This window comes from Cynara cardunculus (assembly GCF_001531365.2).
Source record: "Cynara cardunculus var. scolymus isolate 2C chromosome LG 6, CcrdV1, whole genome shotgun sequence".
NCBI lineage: Eukaryota > Viridiplantae > Streptophyta > Magnoliopsida > Asterales > Asteraceae > Cynara > Cynara cardunculus.
The window spans coordinates 227956-246847 of record NC_037533.1 but is presented as its reverse complement, the minus strand read 5'-3'; the positions used below and the strand labels follow the sequence as shown (position 1 = coordinate 246847).

At 30.7% G+C, this 18892-nt stretch overlaps 1 protein-coding gene across 4 annotated transcripts; it reads right to left on the bottom strand.

Annotated features, from left to right (window-relative positions):
• Positions 1-9984: 9984 nt before the first annotated feature.
• LOC112514494 (39S ribosomal protein L41-B, mitochondrial-like) lies at positions 9985-14299 on the bottom strand. Of its 4 annotated transcripts, none has more exons than XM_025120993.1 (5): positions 14220-14299; positions 12680-12872; positions 11834-11898; positions 10758-10794; positions 9985-10248 (listed from the first exon to the last, which is right to left on the bottom strand). In XM_025120993.1, exons 2-5 carry the CDS (start codon positions 12822-12824, stop codon positions 10205-10207), a joined length of 291 nt encoding a protein of 96 aa, XP_024976761.1. In that variant the 5' UTR covers positions 12825-12872; positions 14220-14299; the 3' UTR covers positions 9985-10204. The 4 variants fall into 4 exon arrangements, with proteins under 4 accessions (XP_024976761.1, XP_024976758.1, XP_024976759.1 ...); XM_025120990.1 differs by having other exon boundaries at positions 12680-12853; positions 14220-14293; XM_025120991.1 differs by lacking the exon at positions 10758-10794.
• Between the last annotated feature and the right edge of the window lie 4593 nt (positions 14300-18892).

The following is an 18892-nucleotide window of genomic DNA, read 5'->3' as shown; positions in this document are numbered from 1 at the left end:
CTTTAGGTTAATTTTGTTGGTTAATTTTGTGGTAATTAGTAATTGGTAAATGCTATAGGTTAGGTATTTTAGGTTAATTTTGTTGGGTAATTTTGTAGGCAATTAGGCAAATCAAATGGAAAGATTTTTTAAAAGGAAAGCATCAACACCTGAATCGAGCTCTGCTCCTTCGAATAAAACGGAATAAAACGGAAATACTTGGTCTTCATGTCGGCGACATGAATAGTTTTCACAGATGGTGCCCCCTACCCTATATTTTTCTGCGTCCGCCACTGCCCCTATATATATATAAAAGTTGGTAATCGTATACATCATAAATATGTTACATAAAATGAAGTGGTTGAAGTTACACTTGAATTTGTAAAGAAATTGTTCTTAAAGAAGTTGTATACTTATATCTTTTTTGGGCACGGGTTCCACTCTATACACGAGTTACATGTATATTTGAATTCACCATGCACTTAATCAATATATTATTTTATTCATATGTTCCTCTCTCTAAAATATTTATATTTATTTTACATAACCATTTAATTTTACGTCTCCAGGTAGATCAAAATCTTTGACTTCGTCCCTAACAGTCTATATATATATATATATATATATATATATATATATATATTGGGGGGGGGGGAAGATGCATAGAATATTTTTCAATTTCGTATGTATAAATAATTAGAAAATACTTGTCTCCTATGAATCATTAAATACAATAATTTAAGACATTGTATTCATATTTATTTCATCGATTGTCATTGTCTTTTATCAGACGATCTTGTTTTATAAAGTTATAAGTCAAACATTTTGAACGTACACTCGATCAAAATCTTGACTTCTTCCCTAAGAGTAGTACGTACATATATTTGGAATTAGCAGAATATATTTGATGATTTTGTATAGATAATATTTAAAAGAAGTTGTTTTGACATGAATCATTATGTAAAATAATTTAAAACAATCAAGTACTACAACAAGATAAATCTATTATAATCATAAGATGCTTAAAATATCTAAGCAATCATAATAAAAAAATTATAGGATCAAACAAAAAAAACAACGTATTTAAAGTGTTACAACAAGTTTCTATAACATTTTTGGACGTTCTAAAAAAGATTTTTTTAGACGCTTTTAAATAAAATGTCGTATTGGTTTTTTTTATAAGACACTATGTAAAAAAATGTCCAATAAACACAAGCCTCCTATAAAAAATGGGTTTATAGGAGACTTCTCAAAAACTATCATATAGAAATAGGTAATACAACAATTTATTTTAAAAGTAAAATTTGTCTTATAAATAAATTGTAACATTTCAAGATATGTTTTTTGTCCCATAAGTTTAAGTTATATATATAAAAGATTCGATTAGAACACCCAGACATTTTAGACGTCTTATAAACCCAATTTTATTATTTGGTAAGTCTACTTATAATTACTTTATATGATATCATTATATCTTTCATCAAACGATCATGATTTATAAACTCATAAATCGAATTTCTTGAGAAATATTTAATTTCCACTAATAAACACAAACTAAAACATTAATTAAGACGTCATTAAGTAATTTTGTTTCCAATAATATGGAAATATGAATGACACATAAATCATTGATTCAGATCGAATTTTGTTTCTGTATAAAATACATACAAGAACAAGAACAAGAACAAGAATGAAACATATATATATTCTTAATTTTGATTATAATTACTACACAAATAAATGAATTTTTGTTCACTTTTCCTATTCTACTATTCTAATTAATCACTTACCAATTTTCATTTCCTAATTAACCCAAAAATAAGTATATTTTTAATACAAATTCAAAGGGTTTTCTCTTCTTTAACAAATATTTAAGAAAATAAAATAAAGTCAAGCCTTAGTGGTCAACATTTCTCTCATAGTTCTTGAATGCATCAACTTTGACCAAAATCCATTTTTCTTCTTCACATCATCTTCCATAACTCTTTCTGTAACAAACACCATTGATTTGCTCTTCTTTAGCTTGCTCTTCAAGAAAGAGAGATTCGGCCCTTTTCGATAAACATGCATGGGAGATGCCGTGTTCGACAAGGCACCGGATGAAGCAGCAGACGAGATCGAAGAGATAGAACCTGACGAAGAATATGAAGATGAACAAGCGTATGTGATGACCCGTGATGAAGATCTTGATATCTTCGATAATCTTTCTCTTAAACACAACGAGCAAACTCCCGGAGATTGCTGATGTTTCGGGTGTTTCTTGCATTTCATTGACGACGATGATGATGGTCTTGATCTTCTATTGTTCATCATAGTGTGTGTCTTAGGTGTATGTGTGTATATATATTTCTAAATCTAGCTAGCTAGGGTTTTGAGTTAGTTTTGGTTCGATGGTTTTTGTGGGTTTGGTGTGCTATTTATAGAGATGGAAAGGGTTAAGTTTCTATGAGGGTTCATGGGAGTTTCGATGAGGCTTTCAAGTGAAATTACTTTTTTGACCAACTATTTGTGAGTTTTTGACAAGTCTAAGTGAGATTAGGTTGACTTCAATCTACCGCACGTATGCCTGGATTACGTTTGTCGTTTGATATATATCGCTCCTATTTCATTATATTTTTATTAATAATCCTTTATTTACAATACGGATTATCCGTTTAACAAACAACGATCAAACTTATAATTAATCCGTTTAATTATCGTTAAGAGTAAAATTAAGTTTATAGGATGTCTAAAGTGACTATATATAGTGCTTTAAAATATACAAGTTTATAGTAGCAAAATATAAAGTGTCATATCTAAAAGTGTTACAATGTGTTTATAGTACACTTTTAAGCGTCGTAACAAGTTTTTTAAGATTTTTTTAATTAAAGTATCGTATTAGTTTTTTTTTTTTTTTACATATCATTATTTGAAAACATGTTCTATAAACACAAGTATCATATAAAAAGATGAGTTTCTTAAAAGTGTTTATAAAATAACTTATATGATATTTTATTTTATAAAGCTCTAAAAAACTTGTTACGACGTCGAAAAATATTCTATATACTTATTCTAACGCTTTTAGATATGACACTTTATTTTACAAAGTTTTAAAAAACTTGTTACGACGCTGAAAAATATTCTATATACTTATTATAACACTTTTAAATATGACATTTTATTCTTTAGTCTTAGAAAATATTTTATTATAACACTTAAAATTAATAGATGACTTATAATTAATCCGATTTTATTATAGTGCAAACAAACAATGACGTAAATCAAAATAAAATGATTGCATTTTTAAAATAGATGAAATATGGAAATAAATTAATACTAGATTGTAATGATTATTAGGGGAAACATATATTTTCAACTTGGTTATTTTCTAAATAAAGAACAAAAACGCAAAGTGTTATCGATGGTGGAGTCAATATTTTTGTCGAGTGGGTGTATCTTTAAAATGGATCAAAGACCCACAAATCATCCAATGTATTTTTAGTCGACTTTCACCATTTTAAGATATTTTTTAAGTTTTTTAATTGATTGATTCTAGGGGATTTTTATATTGGGAATTTTTTTGGTTGATTTCGAAGAACTTTTTTGGTTTTTTGGTTGATATCATTTGTATTTTTTAGAATCCAGAAGCACCCCTCATAATTGAACATGTATATCTTTCATAATCCAAAAAGATCTACTTATGAAAATCGGTTAAATGGATGCAAAGCCCGTAAAGCCACTTGATATATATGTTTCTAATATTGTTTCGTTATACATTTAAGATTTTAGTACTAAATATATAGAATGATGTTGTACAAATTAAAATTGACTAACCAAATTAAAAAAGAAGCATAAATTTAAGATTTTCTTTATGCTTTCACTTTCCCATCAATTTTTTCTCCTTTTCCCCCATGATTTTAAGGCATTCACACCCGCTATTCTTCTCTCTTTACCCCATATATAAGCCAACCAACTATAAAACTTAAAGCAAATCTATCAAGTTAGGGCTTTGGCGGAATCAGGACAATACCTACGAGAGTATGAGGTTATTCGGTTGTCAGCTTATAATGAGTTGTTATGGCTTATTTACTCAGTCATAGATATATAGTCGTTCGGTTGTAGCTTATTGGGTCAAGCGATGACTTAATCGCTTAGTTGGTCGTAACCTAACCTGCATGTACTCCTTTAGACTCAATCATTTAATTATCCATTAATTCCCATCTATATACCCTTCAACCTCTGCACTCCTTCCGTCTCCATTCTTTCTATCTCTTTCTCGATCTTCACTACATCCATCTCCATTCTTTCCATTTAATTTTCCATCTCTAGCCATTTACTTTTCCATCTCTCGATTTGCACCCCTTCCATCTCCATTCTTTCCATTTAGTTTTCCATCTCTCGATCTCCAACCATTTAATTTTCCATCTCTTGATCTCCAACCATTTGCATTCCTTCCATCTCCATTACTTGACATGGATTTGATATTGCCGGTTACAAGTTCTCTCCTCAATCTCGATTTCGTTAAGCAAGAGGGTTTTCTCCTTGATTTGGTTTGGTTCCGCAGGAGGATTTTCTCCTTGATCTCGATTTGGTTCAATAAGAGGGTTTCTCTCCTTGTTCTCATAAAGTTGGTGTTTCTAATGTAAATTTAATGAACTTCCCATAGAAACACAAACAGCTTCGACCCCATCTTACAATACACTAATCCACCATCACCTCTCCCTACCAAGAATCCTATTTCGATCCGTCAAAGTCCCAATCCACCAGCTATTGATATAGTTCCAAATCCTTCTCCAATTCCTACTTCATCATCAAACATACCACCTTCACCCACCTAATCCCATCGCTCTAGACCATTGTTTCTTCCAACATTAATTGAAGCTCAAAGATTATGTTTATTCTCTTGTCTTGTTTACGCTAACTAGTCATCTACTCTCATGCCAGGTTCTTCAAAAGGTACACGTTAACCTCTTCCTCATTATCTTTCTTATCATTGATACACTGATGTCCATCAAACTTTTGTTACTAATTTAAATTTACATATTGATATTGAACCTAGAAGTTACTCAGAAGCAACAAACAACCCAAATTGGCACAAGTTTTTGTAAAGTAAAATCCAAGCACTTGAGAAGAACAGTATCTGGTCCTTTACATTATCGCCCGTTAGAAAGTACCTATCGGCTGTCGTTAGGTATATAATAAGATCAAGCGAAATTCAGATGGCTCCATTTAAAAGGCATAAGTGATGTTAAGGAATTTTAGCATAATAATCTTCGTCTTAAAGATTTAGGTGGCTATTGAAGTTTCAACATCAAAAAGGGTATCAGTATGTCACAATGCAAATATGCTTTGGAAATCATCAAAGATGTCGGTTTACTAGGTGTACATTGCTCCAGCTAAAACACATATGGAATGAGGAACAAAATTGTCTGATGGTAGTGAAGCACTCCGAGATGTAGGAAAATACCGGAAGGTTGATTGGCAGGTTAATTTACCTCATAGTCTCCAGACTAGACATCACTTATGTAGTTCATGTTCTAAGTAGGTTTATGCGCCAAGCTCGGAAAGATCATTGGGATGCACCCTACGTGTTGTTCGATATTTAAAGGAGCTCATGGTCAAGGCCTCTTCTTTTCAAAATTAAGAGCCTTCTGTGACGATCAACCACTGGTTATTGTGTATTTTTAGGTGACTCATTAGTTTCATGGAGATTGAAACGTCAGAAAATTGTACGTCTTGTTATCTTCTATAGAACGTGCAATGACGGGAGCTTGGTGCGTATTGACATGGATTTGTTCCTTGCATGGTTCAAGATTTAAGAGTTGCTCATGAAGGCACGACCTCATTACACCGTGAATAAAGCGACATTACATATATATAGTATAGCTGCTGATCCATTTTTTCATGCACGAACAAGGCATATAGAAATGGCTTGTCACTACGTACATCAAAGATCAAATCAATTAAGAAGGTGTTGTTGAGACCAAGTTCTTAAGCTCCATTAACCAGCTTGCAGACGTCATGAGCTAGCAAACCTTACATGTTCATTTCTATGATTCCTTTTCTTTTTTTTGCAATAAAACCCTATATATTAACATGTATCATATGAAATAATAAAACATAAATTAATAAACTAATCATTAACCACTATTTTGGGTTTAAACCCACTTGTTTTTATGGGAACATGAAACTATATATGGCATCTTTCACTGATTTCATGGCCTTAATTAATGCCCTAACCATCTTTGAACTGAACATGATTTCAACCATTAATTAATTTGAACATAAGTTTAGATTAGTTTCTTACCATAAATTTCACTAATTATGCAGTATAATATTTATATGTATATGCTTGAGATAATATGATAACTTTTACATTTTATCTATATATGTAAGTTGTTGGATTGGATGATTTTATTTGTTTATAGATGTCATTAAATATATTAGAACGTTCAGGGTATATAAATATTAAACACAAATCTTAATAATACCTTAACATGAAAATCCCAAGGCATATAAAAAACAGTATTTATAGTTTATATATATATATATATATATATATTGGAGCTGAGTAATTTAAATAGTAATATCAAAGGGTTTAGAAGTCAAGTTTGAGTATGGATCACGTCCATAAATACAAAAACAAAAATATAATATTGGTTCCATTGACTAATTAATCACAACGAGTGGTCATCATTACAAGTCGGTTCCAATAAAAACAAAATAATTACATCGTGTGTAACCACATCGAAGCTTTTTGGTCGCTCTTCATTTTATAATAATAACTCGTTTTCAAACGAAAATGATATCTATTATATAAAACTAGTTGTGTACCCGTGCAATGTGGCGGGAGCCATGAATTTTAACGATTTTTAAGTTCCTTTGGTTTTATAAGATAAAATTTAATGATGATATAGGTTACACTTGGTCTTTACATATTAATACAATTTGAATAAATAAGAGTCATGGTTCCAATTACAGACTATCGATGAAAAAAATTGTATGACAGTTTAAAATCCAACATATTTAAACGACTCCATAAATATATTCGATTTACACCAAGAGCAAAGAACCAAGAAACTTGAGTTTTAAGATAAACACTCAAAACCAATAAAAAAACCTACAAATTTGACATATCATAAGCCATGAAAAGACCAAAAAAGATGGGTTTTAGAAGGAAATTTCAACTGCTTACCCTCTTTTTTGTCCAGAAACTCGGATTAAGGTTGAATTAATACATGTGTATATATATATATATATATATTTCAAAAAAACCCAAGAACATATTAATTCAGAACATATTATACAGTGCAATTTGGACAGCCTAATCCCAAAATATATAGTATATATATAAATAAATAWCTATAAAAGTATAAATCGTAAATATTAAAAATATTTTTTCACAGTATATGTAAGATATAATAATATAATTAAGTCAAAAATTATTCAATATTGGACTCATTTCGAAGGTATTAATGAGACGATTATAATGATGTAACTTGTTAAAATAAAAATGTATTTTTTAAATATGTTTTAATTGATATACGATTATGTATGTTAATTTGATAAAGGTTTAAAATGAAACATTTAAAAGTAAAGAACGTAAAGTAAATTAATTAACTAATTATAGGAGTATAAAGTATAAATTTAAAATTGTAATTTACGTTGTGAGAGGGTGAGTGTATGTGAGGGTAGAGAGGAGGGGAGGTGAAAAAGTGAAAAAAAAAAATGATGTAAGGGTAATATAAAAGGTATTTTGGTCATTTAGTATTTTAAGACTTTAAAACTTTTGTTAAATTTGCTTAATAAGATAGTATAGATATAGATAAAGAGAAGAATCGAATCATAAAGTTTTATATAAATAAGGATATATTTATAATTTTAATATATCTATGATTGTCATTATGACAGATTTAGTCCCTAAATTTATGTAATGTTAACATATGATGGATGTGGGTGACATAACAATTACATAAGGGGCTGAACGGTTTCTTTATGATATATGGCTTCAACTTCGCTCTCTCCATTTATCGCTCGCTTATAGAGGACATGAAAAAATCAACATCACTAATCGATTCTTCGATCTCTCCATCTTAAGTTCGTATATCCTTAAAAAATCAACAACATCAAATGGCATCATCATCTTCTACTCTTTCAAATACGTGATTCACACCAAGTCTATGTGTTCTTTTTAAGTTTGGGATGAAATTTGATCCTTATGATTAATGTTTCTATCACATGATGCCCTTACAAATTAAAAATAAAGAAAAACAAATGGATTTATGTGATTGGTTGTTATTAGTTTGTATGATTTGTGTAACTTGAGGCGGTTTGTATTTGAACGCTTCTATATATATATACATATATATATATATATATGAGCCTATTCAAATTAGAACTTAATAATTTGTGATAATTATGAGATCCAAACTCAACCAATGGACTATTGATATAGATTTATTTATTTAATTAAGGGTGCGTTAGTAATTAAAATTAATTATTTTAGCAGTCAAGTTTTATTATGCAATTTTCTAATGTATCAACCAAATTGAATTTTTGATAGTTATCCATTCCATTCTGTATTGTTTTTTATTTTCTCCACCTTCTCTCTCTGGTTGTTGTTATTCCCTTAAGCAAGATCGCCATCATTTTGTCACCCCACAACCCTTCTCTGATCGGATTCATTCACGACTTGGGTCACAAGACCCGACACAATCAGCATGTGTGGTGCCTCAACCCATATTTAGAAGGGTATTATAGTGGGTTTGTGTTTTACTTTTTATAAATTCTTGGATATCATCGTGAATTTGAGTTTTACTGGTTAGAAGTTATTGGATATCATAATGAAATAAGTTTACAAGTTCTTGGGTATTCGAAATAAGTTTAGCCGAAGTAAGATTTTTTGGAGATAGAAGAGAGAGATTCACAAAAAGGCTAATTTACCCTTAATTTTTTTCTTTTTGAAAATTAATATTAACTATTAATTATTAATAATGAGAGGTTAAAATTGAATTTTTCGATTAAATAATAAAATCCATTTGAACAAAATGGAGATATGAGGTGCAATTGCAAACCTCATTTTTTGAACCCAATTTACATGATTGGTCCTTCAAATGCAACTTTTCATACCAAAAGACCTAAAGTATCCAAAATAAAGAATTGGATTATTAAAAAACAACAATAAATTATAAATAATAAAGATGAAATCAACAATAAATTATAAATTTACGTATTATAATTATTTAAGAAAACAATGAAATATATTTTTTCCTAGCATTGTTGGATTGGAATTTGGTCTAAATTTCTCCTAATAACTTGCTTCCGTTCAGTTGGTTGATTTTTTCCTAATATTATTTTTATAATGATTTATAATTAATCCAAGTTATCAAATAATAATAATAATAATAATAATAATTATTATTATTATTATTATTATTATTATTATTATAAAAGAAAATTGTTAGGATGTCCAGATTGGCTTCGATGATACAATTGCGAAATTTCCACTTTTGTAATTCCAAAGCAAATTTAAAGTCTGGTCAAACGGTATAAAAATACCATTTTTTAATGTTAATCATAATATATTAAACACAGCTTTTTCAAAAATATTGTATACTTTTCTTTTGCTTCAAAAGATTCTTACAAGAAACATATATTTTAGTTGCAATTTTAATCATGTTTATATTTTTTAAACAGTTTATAAAATATATCAATTAAAAAGAAAAAGTAAATTGATAGTTATATCTTGAATGTGCTATAATATTATATTGTTTATACATAACAACAACATTTATAATAAAACTTAACAACTTAATACTAATAATCACATCATTCATTTGTTACATATACCATTACCAAGTAAAAAAATTAAAAAATGGACTGTTTGTTGCACCAATTTAAAAAAAATCACCTTTGGACTAAATAGAGATCGGGGTTACTTGTAAAATCCAACCTTTCAAATCTCAACAAAGATGTTCAGTCCGGATTGTTTTGTTAGAGCAAAACCAACTTGTGCACATCTCTAACTTTCATGGAAATGGAACCAGCAAAAAAGTACTACCAAGACTTGCATGAACAGTAACTGAAATCTTGAATTTTCAACAGAGATTGATTGCATAACAACTTATGTCCTAGTTCTCGGAACACATATGGAAAAACCTAATTTCAGTCACAGTGGTGGTTTTATGCTTAACAAGATAGATACATCACCGTATATCTAATTCACTTACTCGAACCAGTACCAGCGTCAGTTGTAGCATTGATAGCGCATTGAGAAACATAAGCTTTCAGCTGCAAATACGAGTCAACAACCAAAATCCATTCAAAAGTTGTTCCCAAATGCAGATAATCAAAACCAAACCAAGCGAGTCCAACATATTCCAAATAGTGGTGGGGTTGGGATTAGGGATAGAAACGGGACGGGTTTTTTTTTTTGGGGGGGGGGGGGGTTTAATGCATCCCCATCCCCCGTTTAAGTCCCCTCCCTGACTAATCCCAGATGGGTTCGGGGGGAAAGAATCCCCAGCGGGTTTGAGGAACCCGTTGGGTACCCATTTAGTAAGAAAACAATGCATGTTAAAATTAAAAATTATAATGAATCGTCACAACATTAATTAGCAATATTGAATATCAAATGTATTTGTCATCTTTCCATATATGCATATATATTTATTTATACACACTATATACATATATTAAATAAAATAAAAAATATATATCGAAGTCAGATTTGGGGCAGCTAATGCCGTCCCCAAGCCCGCTTCAGGTATGAAAATAAATCCATGTCCCTGTCCCGTTACCTGCCAAACATGGGAATCCCCGCTGGTACCCGCCGCCCTACAGGTAAAATTTCCAAATTTCTAAGTGGGATGTATGTAGATCTGTTTTCTACCCCAAAGAGTAAAGCACGAACAAATTTGGTAGTTGAAATGATTCCCTTTGTTTATATTGTTTCTGGTTCACTATTTAGTCGGCCATGCTAAGTATACAAGACCCCAATCACATAATTACTTCTTTTCACACCAAAGGGTCATTGGCACAATCCCGGGTTACCGGTAGAGCCCAACCTCCCTAAAGGTCAAAGGGTTCAAGCTTCTATCAAATGTTCTATCCATCCGAAATAAAGTGCAATGCTTGGCGGGTATATATGTTGGTGGAAAATAGTTTTTCAATGCAAACTGATCATTATTCTTATAAAGACAATATAAAAAGACAAGGACAAACAGGCCTCCATCTATTGTAGGCCTCAGAACCCTAAACTGCCAAAGAAGTAACTTTAAATTGAAAGAAAAGGATGCATCTTTTTGAGATTCCATAAAACAAATTGGTGTATATGTTTTGGTAAAGAGGGAGCCTGGTTTTATTAAGACACCATCAAGTCATCAATATTAGATGCTACATCCAACAACTTCATCTTCCAAACATACTTTTCCCTTTTAAGATTTTTAAAGCTCAACATTATATACTTTAGCATAAAGTTTAACTAAATATAACAAACTATAATATTAAAAAGACAGAACTATGATGTCCTTGAAAATTTTCTCCAATTTCAACCCCCTTGAACTATTTATGGTGTTCTATGTAGTTCCAACTTCACTACTTGAGCATATATTTTAGCTGTTTTTGTAACGAGAATTTCCCTATACTACCTTGCATCTATATTCATTTTAGATAGTAAAGTTCAAACATATATTCTTTTAATACAAAGTATTAATCAGAGTGATGATATTGCATGCCATTGTATACGAACAGTTATTATTCAAGCCATAAATCTTCAAATGTCTTCAAAATAAGCGATCAAGTTTCCTATCACACATAAACATATGTGCATCATGAATGACCATAAAAAGCTACAAACGAAGAAAACGTCGAGTACCTTGAAATCTGTCAAATCTGGAACCACATAGTTTGGCAGCTTCTCTTGCACCACAACATAACCACCTGTACAAACATGAAGACAATAATATAACCCACATTGTAAAAATAGAAGCATTGAAACTAAACATGTTAAAGTGCTACGTCTAGAAAATGAAGGAACTTCAAACTTCCTAGATCATAGAAGCAACCAGCCACAAGAGTCTTTGCTTACTATGTTATATTATGTCAAAGAACATATGCAAATTCTAGAATGTAAACCGGCTATAATAATCTGTATATTTACCAAGTAAGAGACTCGAAATCTTCTCCAAAACATTTACATTTTGCTTAATAGCCTTCGTCACCACTCATGCAACAATACTATTGTAATTTTAGGCTGATCATGCTAGTTTTCATCCATAGACATTCATCTGCCCTATCCTAAGATATGCAACGAGCCTATAACTTCATATAATTATACAACAAGAATCCTGCATTTATGAAAGGTAGCCAAAAATCTGGTCCAATTTTAAACCATATATTAATGATGAAAAAGGAACACCAAGAAGACAATGTATCACACCCATCAAGACCAAATCATTAACTCCAACAGAACTCATACTTTTTTTCATTATTAAGAAAAGCTATATACATTGAACTTTCCACGTCATTCATGCTGTGGTAGTTCTATAAGCAACCTTATTTCTTAGAAAGAAAGTGTAACAACTAGAAGTGTATATCACCAAAAGTTCCATATTGTAGCAACAATCAACATAGATGAAATCTTAGAACCCATCTTAGAGCTATTAACTTGTGCGAAATACAGGACGAAACAACAAGAATCAGAGTGAGAGCAACAGAGCACCTTTGCGTGTGTGAAAACCAGTTGGTTTACAGTTCTTGCCCTTATAGTAATCACGAGGTCCTGTCTTCGAAGTGAGAATGTTGAGTGAAGATGTTCGCTTCCTTCTATAAGCCCTCCCTATTCCAAGTATTAATCCCAAAGCCATTTTTGCCTCACAAACAACTAATCAAACACCTGCATATAGCAAGGGACCCTATAGGCAGAATTAGATAGATAATCAAATGAAAACAACACAATCAAATGAAAGGAACAGCAATTCCATTATTTAAAATCTCAAAAGAACCCAACAAATTATTATAAGCTACGCCATCAGTTGGAAAAGAAACAAGATTTTGACTATGAGAAATCAAATAAATCCATTTTCAAGCTAAAATTTGATGTGACTTCTAAACTTTCAGGAAAAGACCTTGATCCCATATCGAACATGAAACAGGTACAACAAATTTCAAACAACTGACGAAAGGACCTTTGGACTAGCGGTATCCGGGTTACCGGTAGAACCAAGCTCCAAGGAGGTCAAGGGTTCAAATCTCACCAAAAGTGAGAAGGGTGTGTGAGTTCATTTGTTGTATATAAATATTATCTACTTCAAAAAAATAAACAACCGATGCTAAATTCAAAATGTACCAAACTCAAACGTGCTCTGAAGACTGTTTGGAATCGATACACAAAAGGAAGCTCTTCATGAAGAATGGATAAGGAATAGGCCTTCCCTTTTCACTAGGGTTCTAGAACACGAACAGCATCAACCTTCAACAATCTCCTAGCTACTCACAACTCCTTTGCAATATCACACTCCATGAAATCTCGTCACTACACCCATGTCATGATGTCAATAATGGCCGCACTCTTAACTCTCCTAACATCCTCCTCTTTATACAAGTTTTGTCTTCCAACTCGTGCAATCAAATACCTATTATCTAGATGACCAGGACATCTCAAAATTTTTACCTCAAATTCTCCTCAAACAGAAAAACCCAAACTTCTCCCATATATGATCATTTCCAGTCCTCTACCTCTATGCAAACTGAGAGAAATCCCACATTTAAATGCCAAATAAGTTCCTTTTTGCCAAAATCTACTTGGTATGCTGTAGAAAGAAATGATAAACCACATTTGCAGGTATAAAAGTACAAGAAAACAAATCAAAATCAATTGAAGTAAAAGGGACGACGTTTACGATGATCTTTTTAAGACACGAAAGAAGTGCATCCTAAACTCTTGTTTAGAAAATAACTCCATGATCTTAACCCTAAACCTGCCCAAACTTCTGCATTGCAAACGACCATCACTACAAAATCTTCACAAATAATGCCTAGCTAGCCCTAAGCCCCTAACGAAGATGATGAATCTAAAACCAACTATAATCAGTAAACCACAGAATTCGAAAACCCTAGAAAATGGCGAATCTAAAAGGACTTGAGAACGCTAGAAATTACTTGCTTCGTACTAAGCGAGGAACGAAATAAGCATCTGATCATATAAAACATGAAGGCAAGAGATAAAAAAAGACATTGATGGTAGAAATTCAAACACTTACAAGAACAGCGGCAGCGAAGAAGACAGAAAAGTGGAGAGGCGGCGGCAATGGCAGCGGCCGGTTGAACGCAACCGTTCATCGGTCGAAGGCTCATATGCATTGGGCTTATGATGCCGTGGGCCGGCCCTTTATGAATATTTCAAATGGACTATGAATAATGTATTCCAATTTCCAAAACAAAATTAGAACAAATATAAATAACCTATTTTTATATTTTAGCATTAAGTTTTTGATTTTTCTTTTGCTAATTTTTTTTAAAAATTTTTGGAAATCCATTAAGTTCATTCATGTAACCGTTAAAACCGGTTAATGTGGTAAAATCATGAAATTTTTCAAAATAAACCCAACGTGATAAGTTTTTGAACTGTTTTATGAACAAATAAATCATAAACACTTGGGTTGTGTCGCACTGGTTAAACCTATGTAGTGTAAGTGAATATAGTGTTGTGGGAATCTCACCTACCCTGGTTCGAATTCAGGAGTTGTCAAAGTCCTTGTGGCTATGTAGGTTCACATGTGATGACTTCGTGCCATTTGTGGTAAGGGGTGTCAATTTTGTACCATGACAAACCAACCAACTCTTATACCAACTATACCAATTTAATTGGTACCAACCTAATTGGCTGATAGTACCGTACCAACTATCTAAAAACTTGGTTGGTACATGGTATTAGAAGTCGTGTACCATGGTAGTAATGTACCGTGCCGACTTATTTTTTTTAATTATTTATCAATTAAAGTTTAGTATAATACAACATATTTTGATTTTAAATTGTTCTTATTTTCAATTTCGCTAAATTATGATATAGATTGATATATAGAACTTGATTGAACTCATTTATTCATTCCTAACAACCTTAAGGGCCGTTTACTAAACACTTACCTTGGTAAGTGCTTACCAGCTATATTACCTTATCGGTGAACATAACAAAGACCGAGAGTTTTACCCGGTAAGATGGAAGATAAGAATCGAGAGTCTTATCCAGTAAGTGAGGGTGATGACTCTTACCCGGCAAGCGCTTACCAGGTTATAAATGTTTGTTGTGTTATTCATTTTGATGGCAAAGAATGTTACTCCATAAGGCAAGTGAGAGTGGTGATCATGCGGGTAAGAGCTTACCCGATAAGTGTTTGATAAACGGCTCCTTAGTAACTAGTTCACACTCCCACGGTCCGTCGCCACTTCTCAACGGCCGTTTGTATAGGTTATTAATGAATGATTGTATTATATGAAAAATATTTGAATGTTTGTATATATAGTGATAAGTGGTCCAACACATATGAACATGTTATTTGGATACTCGATGATGGTTTTAGTGCATCTAAATCTAGTTGGAAAGATATTAATATAAATAATTCTATAACTTCAACTTTTAGTTGGTACAAAATCGTACCAACCGAAAAAAGATGGGACTAATCTAGTTGGTTATTAATTACTTTTTATTTATCAAAAATGTATTTAATAGATTTTACAAAATTCAAACGTTTAATAATTCAAAATGCTCGTTAAATTTTTAAACTCATCATAGTTACAAGTCTAAAAAATAAAATAAACTAAATATTTCCAGAAAATGAAATGGGCGTTGCCTTAAGTTTCTTATGCGGCCCAAATTAAATGAAATATTAAAATAAAAAATAATAAAAAATTTATAACTTCCAAAAATTGAAAAGTAGAATTAAAATTGATCGACCAACTAAAATACCAAATAAATATATAACTTGTTGTAGGATAATTGTGCTATCGTCTAAAGTATATGACGATAGAGATAGAGTTTGATATATCAGAGTTAAATTAGAAATGAAATATCTCGTAGTTTTCTACTGTGATAACCGGATCTTTTTGGTTAAAAATTCAGGGTTATTTTTGGAAATTGGTGAAAAGTTGATGTGTTAAATATGTTTATATGCTTAAATCAATTTAAAAACAATACCATTACCGCCTGTTAATTTCTTTTAAAGCGTATTATATGAGATAATTTCATTATCTCATTGGGATGGTATTTTTGAAAAAGAAAGAAACAATTACGTTTTTATGTGTGTGTTTTCTTTGTGTGAAGCAAAACAGAACCTGAAAGGGGAAGTTAGTAGGGAGTTGATTCTGTGATTTCTACTTGAAATTGTGTTGTGACTAATTCATCCTTTTATCATCTTCATCAACGTGAACACAAGGTGATTTAATATTACCAACTTTCCTTATTTAGAAACTGGGTATAGAATCGTATGGTTCTTTATATGAGTTGTTGATTATAAAACTGTTTTTGATGTCATAATTAGCACAACTATGATATTTTGATTTGTTTATATCATTATTGGAATAAGGGTGACATATCAAATAGAAATGTATTTTGGTTATAAAGGTGGCATATCAAGGATATGTGTATACTGGGATAAGAGTGACATATTAAGGAGAGGTGTATATCAGGATAAAGGTGACAAAATCACAAGTTATAAAACATGGGTTTTGATAAAAAAAATTCATAATTATCGCATCCTTATGATGCAATAACTTAGAGTTGTCGCATATGTATGATGCGATGACTTAACGCTGTCGCATCCTATTGATGAGATGAAGTGTGGTTATCACACCAGTGTGATGCAAGGAGTGAGTTTTGTCGCATCCTTTCAACTTGTCGCACCCATATGATGCGAGAAGTTGGGTTTGTCGCACTAGTGTGATACGATGAGTTGATATTCTCGCACCGGTGTGTTGCGAGGAAATGAGTTTGTCTCATCTATGTGATGCGAGAAATTTATATAATCTTCTATATGATGCGACAAGTTTTACTCACAACGTATTTATCAAGTTATTGGATATTTGGATGCAATAAATAAGGTTTGTTATATCAAAATGATGTATATTTGTTATTATTACAAATATGAGTTCATAAATATGATTTAGTGATTTTTCACCCTGTAATTGTATCAAAGAGATTTCTTAATAGACCTCAAGGTCTAATCTCATTTTATGTTTCAAAAATGTACATTATATGTCGAGCACAACCAAATGATAAGGAGAAGAGAAAATTGTGAAGTGATATTATTATGCTTGTATGAGATTTTGAGCTAGCATAAATTTTATTTTGTATCTGGATACTTGTTATGTGTTCAAGTGTTGCATAGAGAAATTGTGGAAAAATTTGGTAGCTATTTTATAATGTAGCTTTTGTAATTATTGGGACAAATTGTGTAAATTATATTTCTTGGTATATGAAAATAAATGTTATATGCAAATGTGATATTGGAGTGTTACATATATATTACTTCTCTCTATCATATTCTTGTTTTTGTTCAGTCATTCTATAACATAACTTATGTTTTTTAAATATATAGCTTATTGTAAAAATAAATGTATAGATCATATCAATATATTAGAAATGTAAAAAAGGATTCCATTTTAATATGTATAAATAAAAAAAAATTCATTTAATATAATATACGAGTTGTATATTTAAACATACCCTCAAATGTAACTTTTGTAGAAAAAATAATTACAGTATTTTTAACAGATTTTAGAAAAAACGAAGACTTCAAGTATTTGTTTTTTGTTTTAACAGATTCTTTAAAAATGAAGAAAGAAGATTAGAGAATGTAAAAAGAATTTACCTCTCCAAAAATATCATCATGAAAGAGTTAATTTTTTATTATATTTACATTACTAAAAGACTTTGGAATTAAATGTTTAACAAAAATAAATAAATAATTATTTAATGATATAATTAATATGTAATCTTAAAAATATAGAAGTCGTTAGAAAATGATCATTAAATGCTCCAAATGAGGTGGCTACCATGTTTCCCATTTTGTGATACTTCTTAGAAATGGGTCCATACATTCATATTTTTATATGTAAAAAGCTATTTGTAACTATTAAATATTATAATTATATCGATTCACATATTTAAAAAGTAAGTTTAGATATTGATGTATGAAAAGAAAACTATTTAATAGGATGTGTTTATTAATGTAAAAGGTGTAATTAATCTTTCCGTTTTATATTAACAAATAAATAAATTATTATAAATTTTGGTTCATGTGGTTTGTTGAATATAACAATTTTTGTCCTTATAATTTTGGACATTATTTGATCACTTTTTTTAATCACCATTAAAAGTTTTCGTTAAATAAGAGGTATGTTCATCGATTTTTTTTGTATCAATCCAAGGCAATTTTATGATTTTAGTCATAGTGGTTTTTAATTGAATAAAAGAAAAAATCAATAAAATAACAACAATATCTCTTGTATAATAGAATTTTTTTTACAGTTTATGATTTATAATTTATTGCTATTTTATTTTTTATGATTTACATTTATTTTTGTTCTGGTTCCTATGATTTATAATTATTTCCTGTTTTGGTAAAAAACTATTTTAGATAGAAATTAGTTTAAAAACAAAATAAAAAATTATCAATGATAAATCGAAAATTAAATTTCTAAAATCATAATAAAAATTATTAACAAAGTATGGGGACTAAAATCGTAATTTACTCTTAAAATTAAAACACACAGCGGAATAAAAACAGAAAAGGTGAAGGTATGAGCTGTAGACTGTAGTTGGCGTCACACCAACATAAAGCATGATCAAACTTCAAAATAACATTTTCTTTTGACCCTCAATTTTAAAACCCCACAACGTGCCTCCTTATACGTGTACTGCCGATCTGTTGAAAGACAA

What these genes read in the sequence shown, in the direction of transcription:
- LOC112514494 (XM_025120993.1), bottom strand. Translation starts at nt 12,824, where the DNA reads ATGGCTTTGGGATTAATACTTGGAATAGGGAGGGCTTATAGAAGGAAG. An exon ending in TGGTTTTCACACACGCAAAG is followed by an intron (nt 11,899 to 12,679) that starts GTGCTCTGTTGC and finishes ATGTTTGTACAG; the next exon opens with GTGGTTATGTTGTGGTGCAA. An exon ending in CAGATTTGACAGATTTCAAG is followed by an intron (nt 10,795 to 11,833) that starts GTACTCGACGTT and finishes TTTTACCTGTAG; the next exon opens with GGCGGCGGGTACCAGCGGGG.